We start from the raw sequence: 19,377 nt of genomic DNA on the forward strand, positions 1-19,377 counted from the left end.
AAGATAAACAGGGCCATTTCATAATGATATAAGGGTCAATTAAACAAGAACACATACAAAGTTTAAGCTTATGTACATGTAATAACTAACATAGCTTCAAAATATATAAAGCAAAATTGATAGAACTAAAAGGAGAAACAGGCAATCGATAATCACATTTCAAGATGTTAACAAACATATCTAAGTAAATGACAGAATAATCAGACAAAATATCAGTATGGAAATAGAATATTTGAATAGCACTATAAAATACTACCAATCAGTTTCTCATTTTCAAACGCACAAGGAACATTAACCGAAATAGGTTACATGAAGGACCACAAAGTCTCAATAAATTTCAAAAGAGAAAAAGTATATTATTCTCTGACTGTAATGGAATTAAACATGAAACCAGTGGCAAAATGTAACCAGGAAATCCACAAATGTTTGAAAATTGAATGACATACTTTCATAGAAATAACAGATCAAAGAAAAAGTCCCAAAGGATATTAGGAAACATTTGAATTCAATAAAATGAAAATATGACACACCAAAATTGTAGGTTGCAACTAAATTGGTTCTCAGAGGGAAATTTATAACTTTAAAATTCTATATTACAATAGATGAAGGTAATGGAAATTATTGATTCTGAGCAACAGAAAGGAAAAAGATTTAAGAAAAGTGAATAGAGCCTAAAGGACCAGTGGAATACCATCAAACAGGTGAACATACCCATCGTGGGAGTTCCAGAAGGAGAAGAAAGGAGTAAAGAGAACATTTGAAGAAATAACTGTTGAAAACTTCCCAGATTTGATGAAAGACACGAATATAAACATCCAAAAAGCTCAATGGATTCCAAGTAAGATGAACTGTAAGAGACCCACACTGAGACTCATTATAATCAAAATTTCTCTTCTGAATGCCAAAGTCCCTGAAAGCAGCAAAAGAGGTGACTCCTCACATATAAGGGATCCTCAATAAGATTATAAGCATATTTCTCATCAAAAACTATGTAAGCCAGTAGGCAGTAGGCCAATAAATTCAAAGTTCTAAAAGAAAAAAAACTGAAACTGTGAACCAAGAATCCTATATCTGACAAAACTGTCCTTTAAAATTAAGAGGTTGTTTTGTTTTTTTTTTTTTTTTTTTTTTGAGGTAGGGTCTCACTCTGTCACCCAGGCTGGAGTGCAGTGGCGTCATCATAGCTCACTGTAGCCTCAAACTCCTGGGCAAAATCAATCCTCCTGCCTCAGCCTCCGAAGTAGCTGGGACTACAGGCACATGCCACCACGCCCAGCTAATTTTTGCATGTATGTATGTATGTATTTATTCATTTTTGTAGAGATAGGGTCTCATTCTTGTTCAGGCTGGTCTTAACCCCTGGCCTCAAACGAACCTCCCACCTTGGCCTCCCAAAGTGCTAGGATTACAGGTGTGAGCCACCATGACCGGCCAAAAACTCACAGATTTTTTAAAAAGACATTTCCAGGTAAACAAAAGCTGAGAGAGTTCATTATCACTAGACCTGCTGTGCAAGTGCTGAGGGAGTTTGTTATCACTAGACCTTCCCTGCAAGAAATACTCAAGGGAGTCCGACATGGTGAAATGAAAGGATACTAAACAGTAACTCAAAACCACAAAGAAATAAAGATATAAAGATAAATATATTGACAATTAAAAAAACTAGCAGTATTATAACAATGGTTTGTAACTCCAAATTTTATCTTTTACATAATTTAAGAGAATAATGTATTTAGAAAAATACTAGTTTGTGTTTTGTGATATATGATGTACAAAAATGTAATTTTGTGACAATCAATAAAAGCAGGGACAGTAATAAAGGAGCAGAGTTTTTGTATGTTATTAAAGTTAAACTGGTATAAATTCAAATTAGAGTGTTATAACTTTAAGAGATTAAATATAATCCCCATGGTAACTAGAAAGAAAATTGCTACAGAATATACACAAAAGGAAATAAAAAAAGAAATTTAAATATTTTACTACAAAAAATCAACTAAACACAAAAGACAGTAATATAGAAAACAAGAAACAAAAAAGTGATAAGACATATGCAGAATATATACCAAAATGGTAGAAGTTCCTCCTTATCAGTACTTACTTTAAATGCAAATGGATTAAACTCTTTAATCAAAAGGCAGATATTAGCAAAATGGATAACAACACATGATGTAACTATATGCTAACTACAAGGGATATTTTAGATCTAAAGATACAAATATAGTTGACTCTTGAAAAATGTGGGCGTTAGGGGCACCAACCCCCACTCCATGCAGTCAAAAATTCATGTATAACTTTTAACTCCCCCAGAATTTAACTACTAATAGCCTACTTTTGACCAGAAGCCTTACCAATAACATAAACATCAATTAACATATTTTGCATGTTACCTGTATTATATACTATATTCTTTTGAGAAAATAAGCTAGAGATAAGAAAATGTTATTAAGAAAATCATAAAGAAGAGAATAAATATATTTACTATTCATTAAGTGGAAGTGGTTGACCTTAAAGGTCTTCATCCTTGTCATCTTCATGAGTAGGCTGACGAGGAGGAGTCAGCTGCTGTCTCAGGGGTGGCAGAGGTAGAAGACGTGGAGGTGGAAGAGGAGGCAGGAAAGGCAGGCAGGCACACTTGGTATAACTTTATGGAAATAACATCATAATTTCTGTCTGATTTTTTTGCTTTTTCATTTCTCTAAAAATGTTTCTATATGGTGCCAATCCTCCTTCCACCATTTGTTTTAGTTTCAGTGCCCAAATTATAGAAGGGTCCATCATCTAGCATTCTTGAATAATCAGAACCCTTCGGCCAGATTGTCTAATATCAATTTGTTTTCTAGCACTGCTTCTTCTATGTCTTCTCCCTCATCATCTGGCACTGGTTTGGATGCATTCATGTCCATCAAGCTGTATTCTGCCATCCCTCTGGTGTGGTGTCTATTAGCTCTTGAATTTCTCCAAGATCCATATCTTGAAACACTTCTGCCCCCTCTCCTTTTTGCCATATCTACAATATCTTCCAGGATTTCTTTGATTGGCTCTGTTGTAAATCCTGTAATGTCATATCTGCAGAAGGAATTTTTTCAGACTTGATGGCTTTCACAGCTTTTTCCTTAATGATGGCATCATCAATGGTGTAATCCTTCCAGACTTTCAGGATGTTTTCTCTATTGAGTTTCTCTTCCATAGCATTGACAATCCTTTCCATAGAGTACCATATGTAATGAAACGTAAAGGTCCTTATGACCCCGCTGATCTAGAGGCTGAATTAGAGATGCTGTGTTTGGGGACAAGTAGACTACTTAGACACCTTTGGTGTTGAATTCATGGGTAGTCAGGGGCATTGTATAATATCAAAACTTTAAAAGGCAGTCCCCTGCCATCAAGATACTCCCTACCTTCAGGGACAAAGCTTCGATGGAACAAATCCAGAAAAGGTGGTCTTATAGTCCAGGCCTTCTTGTTGTACAACCAGAAGACTGGCAACTGGTGTTTATCTTTTCCCCTCAAGGCTCAGAGATTAGCAGCTTTATAGATAAGGGCAGTCCTGATCGTAAACCTGACTGCATTTACACAAAATGGTAGAGTTGGCCTATCCCTTCCTGCCTTAAACCCTGGTGCTCACTTCTCTTCCTTACTAATAAATGTCCTTTGTGGCCTTTTTTTCCCCCAGAATAAGGCACTTTATTCTGCATTAAAAACCTATTTAGGCAAATATCCTTTCTTTTCAGTGATTTTCTTGATGGTATTCAGGAACTAGTCTGCTACCTCTTGGTTAGCAGAAGTTGCTTCTCTTATTATTTTGACATTTTTTAAAGACAAACTTCTATCCAAAATCATCAAATCATCCTTTGCTGGCATTAAATTCTCCAGCTCTAGATCCTTCACCTTTCTTTTCTTCAAACAAATACTAATAAGCTGAATTCAGAAGCATATTAAAAGGATTATATACCATGACCAAGTGGAATTTATTCCTGGAATGTAAGAATATTTCAAATATATGAAACTAGATGAATGTAATACACCACATTAACAGAATGAAGGTGGAAAAACATATGATAATCTCAAATAATGCAGAAAAAGCATCCGACAAAATTCAACACCCTTTCATGATAAAAACACTCAAGCTAAGAATAAAGGGAAACGAAGTCATAATAATAGCCATACATGAAAAATCCACAGTGCACATCATACTCAATGGTGAAAGACTGAAAGCTTTTCCTCTAGGATCAGGAACAAGACAAGTATTCCCACTTTCACCACTTCTAACTAACAGAGTACGGAAGTTCTAACTAGAACAATTAGGCAAGAAATAGAAATAAATGACATCCAAGTTGGAAAGTAATAAGTAAAATTATCTATTTGCAAGTGATATGATCTTACATGTAGAAGACTCTAAAGATTCCACCAAAAAAAAAAAAAAAAAAAAAAGAAAACCAACCCTGTTAGAGCTAATAAATCAATTCAGCAAAGCAGCAGGATACAAAGTCAACACACAAAAATCAGTTGGATTTCTATACACTAACAATGAACAATCCGAAAAGAGAATTACAAGAACAATTCCATTTATGATAGCATCAAAAAGAATAAACATTAGCTTAACCAAGGAGGTATACAATTTGTACAATGAGAACTACAAAACACTGCTGAAAGAAATTAAAATTTTTTTCCCAGAAATAGAAAAATTCATCCTGAAGAACCTCAAAGGATCCTGAGCAGCCAAAACAATCTTGAAACAGAAGAATGAAATGGAGAACTCATACTTCTTGATTTTAAAACTTACTACAAATCTACAGTAATTAAAACAGTGTGGTACTGGCACAAAAACAAACATATAGACCAGTGGAATAGATTAGAGAATCCAGAAATAAATCATCACATATATGATCAAATGATTTTTGACAAAGTGCCACAACTATTTAATGGAGAAAGGACAGTCTTTTCAACAAATGGTGCTGGTAAAACTGGATATTTACATGCAAAACATTAAAGCTGTACCCTGACCTAACACCATATGCAAAAATTAACTCAAAATGGATTAAAGACCTAAATGTATGACCTAAAACTATAAACTCTTAGAAGGAAATAAAGCAAAAGCTTCATGAGATTAGATTTGGCAATGTTTTCTTGAGTATGACACCAAAGGCCTGTGCAAGAAAAATCAGACAAATTAGACTTTGTCAGAATTTTTAAATTTTTTGCAACATAAGATACTACACCAACCTAGTAAAAAGACAATTCAAAGAATGGGAGAAAATATTTGCAAATCATATATGTGATTAAGGATTAACTTTCAGAATATATAGAGAACTCCTAAAATTGAACAATAAAAAACAACCTAATTAAAAAGTAAGCAAAGGAGTTGAATAGACATTTCTACAAAGAAGATATACAAATGGCTAATAAGCACATGAAAAGAGGCTGAACATCAGTAATCATTAGAGAAATGCAAATCAAAATTATTAATACAATAAGATATCACCTAATACCCATTTGGATGGCACTACATATTAAAAAAAAAAAACAACAGAAAATAAAGAGCATTGGTGAGACTGTGGAGAAAGTAGAATCCTTGTGCACTGTTGTTGGGAATGTAAAACAGTCCACTGCTATAGAAAATAGTATTGCAGTTCCTAAAAAAATTAAAAATAGAATTATCATATGATCCAGCAATTCCACTTCTGGGTATATACTCCAAAGAATTGAAAGCAGGATCTCAAAGACATATTTATGTATCATAGTCATAGCTGCATTATTCACAATAGCAAAACGTGGAAGCAACCTAACTGTCCATCCATGAGTGAATGGATAAGCAAAACGTGATAGATACATACAATGGAATATATTTGGCCTTAAAAAAGAAGGAAGTTCTGGCATATGTGACAAAATAAACGAATCTTGAGGACATTATGCTAAGTGAAGTAAGTCCCTCATAAAAATATACTGCATGATTCCACTTACATGAGATACCTACAGTAGTCAAAATCATAGAGACAAAAAGTAGAATGGTAGTTGCCAGAGGCTTTGGGGAGGAGGACTGGGGAGTTATTGTTTAATGGGCATAGAGTTTCACTTTTACAAGATGAAAAGAGTTATGGAGATAGATGATGGTGATGGTTGCACAACATTATGAATGTATTCAATACTACTGAACTGTACATTTAAAAATGGTTAAGATTGTAAATTTTATATGTATTTTAAATAGAAAAAAATTAATAATATAAAGATATCTGGAAAAATCCCCAAATCTTTGGAAACCAAACAACATGCTTCTGAATAACCTATGAATCAAAGAAATCAAAAGGGAAATTAGGGTAATTGTAACTGAATGAATACGAAAGCATATGTCAAAAATTATGGGATACAAATAAAATAGTGCTTTTTAAGAAAATTTGATCTCAAATCAATGACCTAAGCTTTTACCTTAAAAAACTTGAATAAAAGGCTAAATTAAATGCAAATTAGAAATAAAGATTAATAATCAATGAAATAGAAAACAGAAACACAAAAAAGAAATATCAATGAAACCAAAACCAGGCTCTTTGAGAATAAAATGTATAAACCTCTAGCCAAACTGCTGATGAGAAGACATAAATTATCAATTACAGAAATGAGAGAGGGAATATAATTACAGATCATACAGACACTAAGAAGAAAATATGCCAGTTATAGATTTATTTCCTGTCAGCTCCAAATGCACTCTTCTTTGCCCTGCTTTGTAATACTGCAACTAGATCCTGTAAACATTTCTCCTTTGCCAGCTGGCACAATCTTAGGCCTTGTCAGTAGAAGGCACTGGAGATTTTCATCTAGTTTTGCTGAAAAACTAATGCAAAAGTTCAGGCTTCAGAAAAAAGGAAGGTGTTTAGTTTCTTGGCTTTGGTGCATTTATTTGGCTCTTATGATGCAGCAGCCAGTGAGTGGCTTTACACAGGAGACTGACTAGCACATGAGTCTTGGAGGTATTGCAGCAAGGAGCTTCCCAACAAGCTTTGTTTGACAACCAGGGGAGAGGTTTCCCGCTCATCAGCTCTGGCCTAAGGCACCTCAGCAAACTGGTTCCCCATCCAGTAAGCCGTAGTCTCACCTTCTTCAATAAGGTCTGAAGCTCAACATGGGAAGGTGGACAAAGTATTCTAAGTTTGTGGCTGCCCTCTTCATCTGTTATTCCTGCATATTCTTTAGGTTTCACTATAGCCTTCAGTAAACCCTAAAAGTAGTTAATCCCTTTTTACAAACTTAAGATTATTTGCATTAAACATTCCCTGTGCAAATTACTATTTTGGATTCTGTCTCTTGACTGGAAGTGACTGAAACAGAATTGTTTCTGGGAGTGATGTCAGAAGACTCTCAAAAATAAGATCTGGGCTGTGGTGATGAACTGCTGTAGCCCCAGGTGCTTGGGAGGCTGAGGTGGGAGGATTTGCTTGAGCCCAGGAGTTTGAGGCCAAACTGTGGAATATAGTGAGATCCTATCTCTAAACAAAATAAAATTAGAACAAATTAAAGAAACAAATAAAAAAAAAAACAAATTAAAAAATATTTGGGGACTGATTTGGTCATGCCCTGAGGCTTAAGTGCAGAAATAAACTCTTCGACAGCAGGAAACAGGATGCTATTAATCCATGGCATGTAGTGGCATAACAATTGTGATGAAGTGCCAACTGAAGCAAGTACCTGGGGAGCACTTGACTGTTACAGTAGTAATGATGACCATAAGGTGTGGGATAGATTGCCTTGAGTGCTCTAGAGCACTTACAGAAAGAAAACAAAAGAAACTCAAATCCTGGTCTGAGAACCAGAAAGCTCCCACAACAGCCCAAAAATAATCCATTTCTTTTAGCCACAGGGCTATTTTTGCTAAAATCTAGTACAAAATTTACTTGTTCATGCTTCTGAATTATAATACTAGTTGGATTCATAGTCTTGCCAAGCTTATGTGAATATCAGGGAATTGATAGAGAATGAGCCTCTAGAACTAGGAATGGGTACATCTGGTAGGCCAGATGAAATCAGCACTTTCAAATTCCCAGGTTTCCCTGAGACTCCTTTGCCAGCGGAAGGAGCTGGCCTTCCTGTGTCTGAGGAAATTAATTTTTCTTTGTTTAAAAATCTTATGGTAACCTAACCTGGAGCAAATGCCTCACAAGGGGACACTCATCCTCCTCAAAACTCACTATAACCACAGTAGACCAATAACTAGGGTCAACTATATTAGTATGCTTCAGGAGTAATGTACACACTGGGACCCAAGAGGAGACAGCTTACATAGCTTACATACCACAAGAGTTACATAACTCTGTGTGTGTGTGTGTGTGTGTGTGTGTGTGTGTCTATCCTGGGAATATGTGCTGGAGTGGATTTTACAGGTGTTAGACCAAGGAAAGACAAATTTATGGATTTAGGTATACTTACTAGAGAGTCTGGATTTAATATGTTAGAGTCATTTCCTGCTGTATAAGCTAGGAAGTTACTTATTTGGTTGACTGAAACTTGGATTCAGTGGCCTATATTTAATGAGACTGAAATGCAGGAGCTTCCACAGAATGCTATACAGCTGCAGTCCTCAGCCCCTAGGCTGTGGACCAGTACTGGTCTGTGGCCTGTTGGGAATCAGGCCATGCAGCAGGAGGTGAGTGGCAGGCGAGTGAAGCTTCATCTGTATTTACAGCCACTCCCCATCACTTGTATCACCAACTGAGCTCTGCCTCCTGCCAGCTATGGAAAAATTGTCTTCCATGAAACCAGTCCCTGGTACCAAAAAGGTAGGGGACTGGTGCTATAGAGGAGGGAACATAAGGGCTTAGGGCGATAGGAATGCTGGAGTGGATTTGTCATGCGTTATCTGCATGTCCACCTTATCACATCATCTCCCAAGAAGACCTACAAGGCACTCCTGTCACTATGGCATTTGTAAATGTATTAGTGAGGGCATCACCTATATCTTTGAAAAGCTCTGTAGTTGCTTTCCTTTGTAGGACCATATATGACCATAGATGATACCACATGGGGCATCAGATGACCAGGTGACCTGAGCTCCCCATTGTGAACTGGGTGCTGTTTGACTCAACTAGCTATAAGTTTTGAGTATGCACACTGTCAAATGGAAATGGCCTATAAGATCAAGTACAGACAGGTCTGGAAGGTATAAGTTACAGGAGCAGGTAGTTCAGACTCTGACTTCTGTTGCATTACCTCTTTTCACTCAATCTATGCCTACAGTTTCCTGGGGAGTTCCTTATGACCAACTAAATAAGGAAGAAACTGTTCAAACCCAGTTTATGAGTGGATCTGTATAATATGCTTATACCACCTGAAATTGGACAGCTACAGCATCACAACCCTACTCAGCAGAGACCCTAAAGAGCAACTAATGAAAGAAAATTCTACCAGTGGGCAGAACTGAGAGCAGTACATTGTCCACTTTATTTGGAGAGATGGACAGAAGTATGGATCTATGGGCAGTTGCTCTACAGATATATACAGATCTAAGGACAGTTGTTAACAATTTGGCTGATGGTCATGGGTAGTAATAACAAGATTGGAAGATTGATGACAAAGAAACCTGGGGAAGAAGTAGGTGGATGGATGTTTCGGAATGGGCACAGACTGTGATGATATCTGTGCCCATTGTGATTGCCTAACAAAAGACTTTTGCTGCAGAGGAAGCTCTTACCAACCAGGTTATGTACGATTAGCAACCAAAATAACACTTTTTCTGTTACCCTCTCTCTTCAGCTGCCCTAGTGCTTGCTCAATGTGTCCAGTAACAAAGTGACCATGGTGGCAGAGGGAGGATGTAAATGAGCTTAACAACATTGACCTCCCCTTACCAGAGCTGACCTGACTAATGCCACTACTGAGCACCAAGTCTGCCAAGGCAGAGATCAACACTGAGTCCCTGATATGGAACCATTTCCTGGGGGAAAAGTCAGCCATTTGGTGATAGGTTTAATACACTATACCTTTTTCCATCACGGAGGGAGGCAGAGATTTATTCTCACTGGAATAGACATATTCTGAATATGGATTCACCTTTTTTGTTAATAATGATCTGCTAGCACCATCATCCACGGACTTATCCACCATCACAGTATTCCAAGGAAACTTGCTTCTGATCATGGAACTAATTTCACAGCCTAGGAAGAGAAGCTCTGAGCTCATGTCTATGAAATTAGCTGATTTTTACCACATATGCTTCCACTCAGAAGCATCTGGACTAATTAAAGATAAAATGATACCAGTTGGGTGGGAGACAACACCCTGAAAGGAGGGGGCTCCGTCTTATAGGATGCAATATATGCTTTGAATCAGAGATCATGTCATTGGTGCTGTCTCCTCCACAGTCAGAATATATAGGTCTGGGAATTAAGAGGTGGAATGATAGTGGCTTCAGTCACTATCATACCTAATAACCCATTTGCTGAATTTTTAATTCTCATCCAAGCAATTTTGTTCTCCGTACCTATAGAGTAGAGATCATAGTCCCCAAGGGGAGAATGATTCCATCAGGGAATAAAACAATAAATCGAGAGATAAGACTCCTACCTGGTCATTTTGGGCTCTTCATGCCACTAAACCAAAAGTAAAAAGAGTGATTTACTCTATTGGCTTGAGTGGTTGATCCCAATTACCAAGAGGAAATTAAGTTACTGTTATATAATAGGGGAAAGGAAGAGTATACCTGAACCCAGGGAATTCTTTGGGGTGCCTCTTAATACTGTCATTATGTCTACTCCCAACAGTACAGGTTATTTGCAAATTACAGCAACCAAAAAGAAGCAGGAGTATTGAGGACCCACACCTCTCAGGAAGGAAGGTTTGGGTCTCTCTATCAAGTAAGAAACCTATTGAGGTTATGACTGAAGACAAGGGAAATATGGAACTGGTAGTAGCAGAGGAAGCTGCAGATACCATCTATGGTCTGATGACCAATTATTTACAAAAAGGACTGTAATACATATTTTCTCTGCTTATTATGTGTATGTCTTCATTTGGATATATTAACCGGCTGGGCATGGTGGCTCACGCCTGTAATCCTAGCACTCTGGGAGGCTGAGGCAGGTGGATTGTTTGAGCTCAGGAGTTCGAGACCAGCCTGAGCAAGAGCAAGACCCCGTCTCTACTAAAAATAGAAAGAAATTATATAGACAATTAAAAATATATACAGAAAAAATTAGCTAGGCATGGTGGCACATGCCTGTAGTCCTAGCTACTCGGGAGGCTGAGGCAGTAGGATCGCTTAAGCCCAGGAGTTTGAGGTTGCTGTGAGCTAGGCTGATGCCACGGCACTCACTCTAGCCCAGGCAACACAGCAAGACTCTGTCTCAAAAAAAAAAAATATATATATATATATATATATGGATATATTAACTATTTCCTTCTTCTTCTTGCTATTATAGAAGGTTAACTTTAGCAATTAGTCTTTATGCAACAGTACATTCAGCCACACTACAATGAAGTTTGAGGAATAATTAATATTACTAGCTATGAAAACGACCTTTGGCACTGGATGCTTCTTCATTTGGGTAAACGCAAGAATTTTTTTATTGCATGCAAGTTCAAATGTGTAGAAGGTACACACAGAAGGTGAGCAGCCAAAGAGGTAGACTATGCCACTTACCACTTTTTCACCTCTCCCCTCTAAATCTACCCTTCCTTGACCTAGTTTTGTGAAACTGTGGCTTCAACCTACAACATTTCTCCTTTACCAGCTGCACAATGTTAGGCCTTGTCAGTAAAGGGCACTGGAGGAACACTGTAAGAAGGGCCTTTTCTTCTTGCACCCTTGAATATTGTTATTATAGCCTACAGGGCTAGATTAAAAATGAGGTCCTAAAAGCACTGGAAAGCTATTATTTCTATAAAATAATATATGATTTAAAATATATCTGCCATTCAACTTCACTGAACCTTCAGTCACTGTGTTCCTTCCTTTTCTCAGTCTCCTTTTTGTTCCTCCCCTCCACTACTTCACTTCCTTCAGGTGTTTAACAACTCCAGGGTATGCCATCCACATTGTGTACAAGGTGCCAATCCCACAGACTATCCTGTTATTGAGCAACAAGTGCAACCTTGCTTCATTCTCTATCCATTATAAACCCATGAGGCATGGTTTCAACTATTCCTTAATTACTACTTTTAAAGTTTGAAATTAGGAAGAAACAGGACATATTTTTAAACCTGGTGTGGGTTACCAGCAAAGTTGACTATTGTCTTTCATTGTTGGTAACTTTTTGAAAATATACTAAAAATGCATCTAACCAAGGTACAAAAGTAGGGTGACAACCTAGGTTTCTTTCCATTTTAATGACTCCCCAAATTCTAATACTCCTAATTCTTTCTTTCAACTTATTCAGTGCAGTATAACAGACACTTAGTACACAAATACTAAGTGTACAGCTTAATGGACCAAGTACTCTGACCATAATACAATTAAATTAGATATAAAAGGATAACAAAAAATTCCACTGCTTAAAGAAATCATAATGGAAAAATTTTAAAACTTAAAACCGAATAACAAACTATAAAATTTTTAGGATGAAGCAAATATGTATTTGAAAATTGTTAACATTAAATGTACTTCTAACAAGCATTTTAGTTTCATTTTATAAATGCCATATCCCCATAGAAAAAATTCAGAATGAATATAAGGTTAAGCGAAACTTGGGAGTTGTATTCAAAAGCCATTTCTTTCTTCTTCCTAGCTATGTGACCTTTGACAAGTCACTTAATTTCTCATTTTCTTCTTATTTTTCTATTGTCTAAGGTCTCCCTGCCTCCCTTCTCTACTGTCTAAAGTTTTTGAGAGAAGATTTAAAATGTAAACAAAGAACAGGATGAGCAACAAAATTTGGGGGGAGCAATGGAAATATTCTATTAATATAGTTTGACATGGCGGTGGCGGTGACTTCACAGGTATAAACGTTTGTCAAAATTAGTCAATTGTGCACTTTGAATGAATGTAGTTTATCATACATAAATTATATCTCACTAACTAGATTTAAAAAGAAACAAAAAGAACATTGTTGAGGCACAGGGGTAGGTATTAAGTAATTGTTAGTTTGTATCTCCACCCCCTTCCCTTTATATCTTCACTTGAAAGGAAAAACACTTAGGCACTATTCCCCGTAAGAAAATCCCTAAAAACTTCCTGTGATAATTATGAGGTTATTGCTCTTGGCCTCCTCTGCTTCACACTAAATCCCAGTATCTTTAACTCTCCCTACAAATTTCACCTTTCTATCCTTTTGCATAGCAAGATCTTAAATTTAGATTGTATACCTCTCATTTCAGCTAAAGAACAAAAAAATAGTAATTCACATATATTACAAAATATCTTGAGGTGTTTAGTTGTTAGCTCCACAAAGTCTACGGGCCTCACTGGCACTACTATGTTGCTAACTCATGTACTAAAAGAGGATTATTATATACACTTAAATCCTATTCAACCAAACTTACAGGAAGCCAGCTATACAATTACTATTTTGAAGTCTTTATTGATTACTGGCTATATCCATACTCCCAAAGTGAATTGTATTATTTTAAAACAAGCGTGGCTAAGATAACCTTCTTTTTTATTTGCTATTACCATTAGAAAAATTTAACTCTCCATTTTCTTTTTAACATATCAAGTGTAAGTTTTGGTACCAACTCAGTTCTCATGTATTTATGTATTCTAAACTCAGAACAAAATACCTCGTGTTGCACTTTTGACATTAGTGAGTTCTCTAGCTGTTTTGCCAGTAATATTAAACATAGACTGTCTTCCCTAAATTGCTACAATCAGAGAGTTCACTGAAATGGATCATTTCTAAGAAATCTGTCTAGGCTAGAAACTACCATTACCCATTTTCAAAATTAATACCTGATGAGTGAGATTTTTATTTCCTATTTTTTGTTTTGTCTTAAAAGCATAATTTTACCCTATGTAAATATGAAAACACACTTTTTCATCTTACATTTTTTGCTTACTTTTTAATCATTTCTCAAAGAAGTTAGATGATAAAAAATAAAATTACCCTCTCCCCCCAGTCCATTTCACTCACCTACAAAATGGGCTGGGAATAGTAGGTATCACATAACAAATCCCCCCATTCAGGCAAAATGACCTGTGACTGGGACCACAGGGCTCTTCGTGATCTAAAACACATACATATATGAAATAGAGAAAGGCAATTAAAGTTTTTCTAATGCAACAAGGAATAGGAATAACTAGCTTAGAATGAAGTAGCAATCCTAAAATTCACAATTAAGAATTTTTTCTCAAAGTGAAAGACTTAATCTTATTCCTTACTTGATAGGAACTTCTGTCCCTTTGAGGGAAAAATTAATCCATCCTAAAGATATGGCCATTAATTATAATGGATTTAGAAGCTATATAATAGAAATAAGGAATATCTATATTAGTCAGATTAAAAGGTGATTAGGATCTTAGAATAAATGGGACCTTTCTTATTTAGTACAGAGATTCTGTATTATTACTTAGAGCTTCCCTGTCCCAAGGTTTTATTTCGATTCTTATTTTTCCTATTGGGTCTCAAATGTATTAAAATTTGAAGCTGTGGTGGAAAAAAGATTTAGATGATTGGAATAAATTTTTATTTCCAAAATTATCTTTAAATATTCCTATATGACAGTCTTAATGTGAAAGCCAAAAATAATCGTATACAGTTTTGATTTGCAAGGTGATTTTAGGTAATAGCTAGTAACTGTAAGGAAATATCTAAAGTTCTAAAGTAAAATTATAAACCTATGTCATACAGCCAAATGTTTCAGAATATTAAGAAAATAAACTTCCATTTATCTCTTCTTTCCTCTTCCTCTTCTTTCTCCACCCTCACCTTCCTTCTTTGTCTTTGAACTTTCCTTTATCATTCTTTTATCTCTTTGCCTTCCTTTTCTCCCTTGGTACCTCTCTCCCCCATTCCAGCTTCACCCTGACCCAATTATCTTAAAAAAAAAAAAAAAATCCCTTTCCTTTGACTCCTGGCCACCAAAGTTACCATACAGAAAAAATTAGAAATAATAATAGAAGAATTCATTGAGTCATTATACTACTAATTTATGATGAGAAGAGAAAACAGCTGAATACTTTATCTTTTAGCCTTGAAGGCAGGATTATTTTGCTTTAAAATTACACATTGTTAGTTCCTGATTGTTTCTGTCTAGCAAATGACCCAGAATCACCTAACGTGAAAAAGAAAATGGCAGTACTCCCATTAGGCCTCCAATTTGGCATTTAAACAAAAAGTATACTAAATTTTTAAAAAATTGTCTAGCATTTATTTGCCATTACGATGTCAATACCTGTTAAGATACAATTGCTATGAGTCAGATGTCTTCATAATTAGAATTTGAAATTTTAAAACTTTTTTACTTTAGATTGAGAAAAATCTACTTCAACATCACATCATTAACTATAAAAATAAAAAAATGTAAAGAGGAAAACAGAACTAAAGAGAATTTAACTAGTAAAGGAGAAACCAAACTAACCAAAACTAATTTTTTAAGATATTTTTCTTTTTTACACAATGCCATGATTCATTATAAGCAAAAAACCTTTAATAATACTGTACACATTTTCAGAAATAATTTGGCCAACAAATAAAATCTCAACTGGCTGGACGCGGTGGCTCACGCCTGTAATCCTAGCACTCTGGGAGGCCGAGGCGGGAGGATTGCTGGAGGTCAGGAGTTCAAGACAAATAAAATCTCAATCAACATTTCATTATATCAGCATCACGAGAGCCATCAAATATGGGTTTTCCATTAACGGTGCAATGTAATTTTATCACTGTTAAAAATTAATGTCTTAGTTTTTAACCGGATTATAACCAGATATCTCTCAACATCTGGTATTTTATCAGCAAAGAAAACTTATCTAACTCGAACGACTATTTTTATTCTGGTTGATTTCTTGGTCTCACTCTGTTGTCCAGGCTGGAGTGCAGTGGCGTCACCATAGCTTACTGCAACATTGAATTCCTGGGCTCAAGCAATCCTCCTGCCTCAGTCTCCCTTGTAGCTGGGACTACAGGCCACACCACCACACCTGACTAATTTTTTAAATAATTTTTTTTAGAGATGAGGTCTCACCATGTTGCCCAGGCTGGTCTAGAACTCTTGGCCTCTAGTGATCCCCCCACTTCACCTTCCCAAAGTGCTGGGATTACAGGTATGAGCCACCATGCCCAACCACTGATTTATTTATTATTTGAGAACTTGATTTCAAATATAGAATAAGCTAGAATTTGTCAGTTTATGAAAACCAATAAAATATGTAAGTCTAAAATAGTTTTTTTAATGTTATAAAGGAAGGGCTTTCAAAACCAAAATATTTCATATTCTGAAATGATGTTAGACAGGAACAATAAAGCCTTGTGTTAATATACCTTTTTTGTTGTTGTTCTATTGCTATGTGATACACATTGAAAAACTATAAACTTACAAGAAATTACCTGTTGGCATCTTAATTTTTAAATAGTTTCATTCTTGGTCAAAAATTAGGGTTGAAAAACAGCACCTAAAACAGTTTAAAATTAATAACTTAGGAAAAATGATCTTCTTTTGAGGACATTATAAAATGTCAAATATTCTAATAGCAATACACTTAAATTTTGAAAATAATTAAGACATTTACATACCAGCAAAAAATCTAGTTACAGCATTTTTTTAGATAGATACTACATATCAATAAAAAATCTGAACAGATAAAACTAAAAGATCAACATTAAATAGTATAAACTAAATATGAATCATTGCCTGAATAACATAATTTAATCTTAAATATCTCTCTGCAGAAAAGTCTAATAAGCTTTACCTTTAGTAAACATTAATATAGTAGTGTACTATGAGATTTTATATGAAAGATCTGAGGCAGTAAATGAAACTGAATGACCTGAATTGACTTTTTACTTTTTCATAAAGCCCATTTATAATCTGACTTTTAAGTAGAATCAGTAACTTCCCATTTTTCAATTTATTGAAAATAGCCAAATACTATAGAAAAATCTTTAACAGCATTTAAAATTTTTACATTTCTATAGAACCTTTAAACCTTTTTATAAAAGCACTTTTTAAGTTTCCTGTAGATTACATTTACCAGTCTACACATGCCTTTCTTTTAAAAAATGTCTGGTATCTGGCAAAGCAAAGTAGCTAACGAGACATACTTTATGTGTAAAGTTATTTGCTATAATAGAAACAAAGGAATTAAAACATATTTGAAGAGATGAAGCATTTATACTTACACTATGATTACAAGCTCTCAATTCTGTTCCTTAAAGGCCACCTACTCCTGACCTAAGCACAAAGACTTTGTAACAGAAATCTCAATCTACAACTTCCCATTAACACAGGTGTAATATCAAGGTCTTCTCCCAAAGCCAATCGCTCTGTCTTACACAGACAAAGGGGGCGGGGGGGGGGGGGGGGGGGGAGGGGGAGGGGGAGGGGGTGGGGAGGGAAGAAGAGGGAGGGAAGGAAGAGAAAGAAAGAAAGATATTACCCATTTGATTTTAGATAATCACTGGCTCATTCTGAGTTTCTTTTTTCCAAACAAATAAGACTTACCCTCAACAAAAACTTAAATTCACACAAAAAATAAGTTTAGTTGGACATGCAGTGTTTCAAAAGTTTTTGAATACTGCAGACTGCAGCAGCTGTGACTTGCATTTTACAACATGCCAAAAATCTGATTTATATGGCTGCAGTGTGCAGTGTGGGCAAGGTCAAGACCAATCAAGGTGTGCACAGAGGTCAGGCACTGGTCAAGGGAACCACCCCTTCAGTCGTCATGTTCAGAGTTGCAAATGGAGCAGAATTTTATTTAGAAAAGGATTTGTACTAAGCGCACTCCCAAATCACTGTCCAAGTTTTAAAGTTATGAAATAAGCCACATTCTTTAGACTCCTTACTTATCTTTGCTTGTCTGAATAATTCAAGAGGGTTGTGTAAGTTTGGGAGAAAAGGACTTTTAACGTGGAGCTAATAGATAACTATTCCACAGGATTTTTTAAAATAATTTTTTAAAATTTGCGTTTTATATGGTTTGTGTTTCCTTACAAATCACAAAATTTATATATGTAATACTCAAACTTATAAAACTGAAAGAAGGTAATAGCTACAATAGAATTTATAACACCATGTTCAATTTAAAATGAATATAATCAATGAACTTGACTAATTTGACTAGTACTATTGATAATATAACTACCTGAATACTATGGCAAAGCTATTACTCATGCATTAAGGAGAGTTAAGTTTTAAAAATCATAAATGATTTAAAAATATTTACTAAAACTGTAATTTTATTTAAATAAAGTACAATGCTCTTCATCATATAATTATCTAAATCATGCCAAGCGTTTAAATAGTTATCTTTTCCAAAACTACAATTCAGACATTACTATTTGATTACTGTAAAACATAGAAACTAATACTTTTTTTTATATTTCAAAGGATATTATATTTTCCAAAATTGTCAAGAGATTAATTATTCTACATGCAATTATGTTGCTTCTTTGGTTTTATTAGCCTTATAATAAGACATTTATAAAACTTGCAGAAAATGCTCTTAATTTCTATTTCCACACACACTGTGGTAGAGAAATACATTTTTTTTTTTTTTTTGAGACAGAGTCTCACTCTGTTGCCCTGGCTAGAGTGCCGTGGCATCAGCCTAGCTCACAGCAACCTCAAACTCCTGGGCTTAAGCGATCCTTCTGCCTCAGCCTCCCGAGTAGCTGGGACTACAGGCATGTGCCACCATGCCCGGCTAATTTTTTTTCTATATATTTTTAGCTGTCCAGATCATTTCTTTCTATTTTTTTTTTTTTTCCATTAGAGATGGGGTCTCCCTCTTGTTCAGGCTGGTCTTGAACTCCTGACCTTGAGAGATCTTCCCACCTCGGCCTCCCAGTGTGTTAGGATTACAGGCATGAGCCACCTCACCCGGCCATTTGTTTCATTCTTTTAAGAAAATAAACTCATAATCATACACTATGAAAACAACTGTCTTCATTATTATATATTATCTCCCACATTCAAAGGCAATTTTTACATAGCCATAACCATTATACAGGCATACTTCATCTTATTGTGCTTCGCTTTATTGTGCTTCATGAATATTGTGGGTTTTTTCTTTTTAATAAGTTGAAGGTTTGTGACAACCCTGCATTGAACAAGTCTCTCGGCACCATTTTTCCAACAGCACGTGCTCAATTTCTGTCTCTGTGTCACATTTTGACAATTCTTACAATATTTCAAACTTATTCATTATAATTATATCTGGTGATTTACCACCAGTGATCTTTGATGTTATTCTAATTGTTTTAGGACACCATGAACCATGCCATATACTACAGAGAACTTAAT

At 35.5% G+C, this 19,377-nt stretch overlaps 1 protein-coding gene across 3 annotated transcripts in view; it reads right to left on the reverse strand.

Moving 5' to 3' along the window:
- The window catches only part of NRG4 (neuregulin 4), a 118,998-nt gene that overhangs the window by 55,756 nt on the left and 43,865 nt on the right, over positions 1-19,377 (reverse strand). Inside the window, exons 1-4 of one of the 3 annotated variants that reach the window (XM_069456975.1) lie at positions 17,575-17,653; positions 17,253-17,396; positions 16,461-16,525; positions 14,049-14,142 (exon numbers count right to left, since the gene is read on the reverse strand). In XM_069456975.1, coding sequence (XP_069313076.1) covers positions 14,049-14,142; positions 16,461-16,470 — 104 coding nt within the window. In that variant the 5' untranslated portion in view covers positions 16,471-16,525; positions 17,253-17,396; positions 17,575-17,653. Of the gene's footprint in view, positions 1-14,048; positions 14,143-16,460; positions 16,526-17,252; positions 17,397-17,574; positions 17,654-19,377 lie in introns of those variants that run through there. The other 2 variants (XM_069456989.1, XM_069456981.1) reach the window with 2 other exon arrangements.

Source organism: Eulemur rufifrons, chromosome 2 (genome assembly GCF_041146395.1).
Source record: "Eulemur rufifrons isolate Redbay chromosome 2, OSU_ERuf_1, whole genome shotgun sequence".
Taxonomy (NCBI): domain Eukaryota; kingdom Metazoa; phylum Chordata; class Mammalia; order Primates; family Lemuridae; genus Eulemur; species Eulemur rufifrons.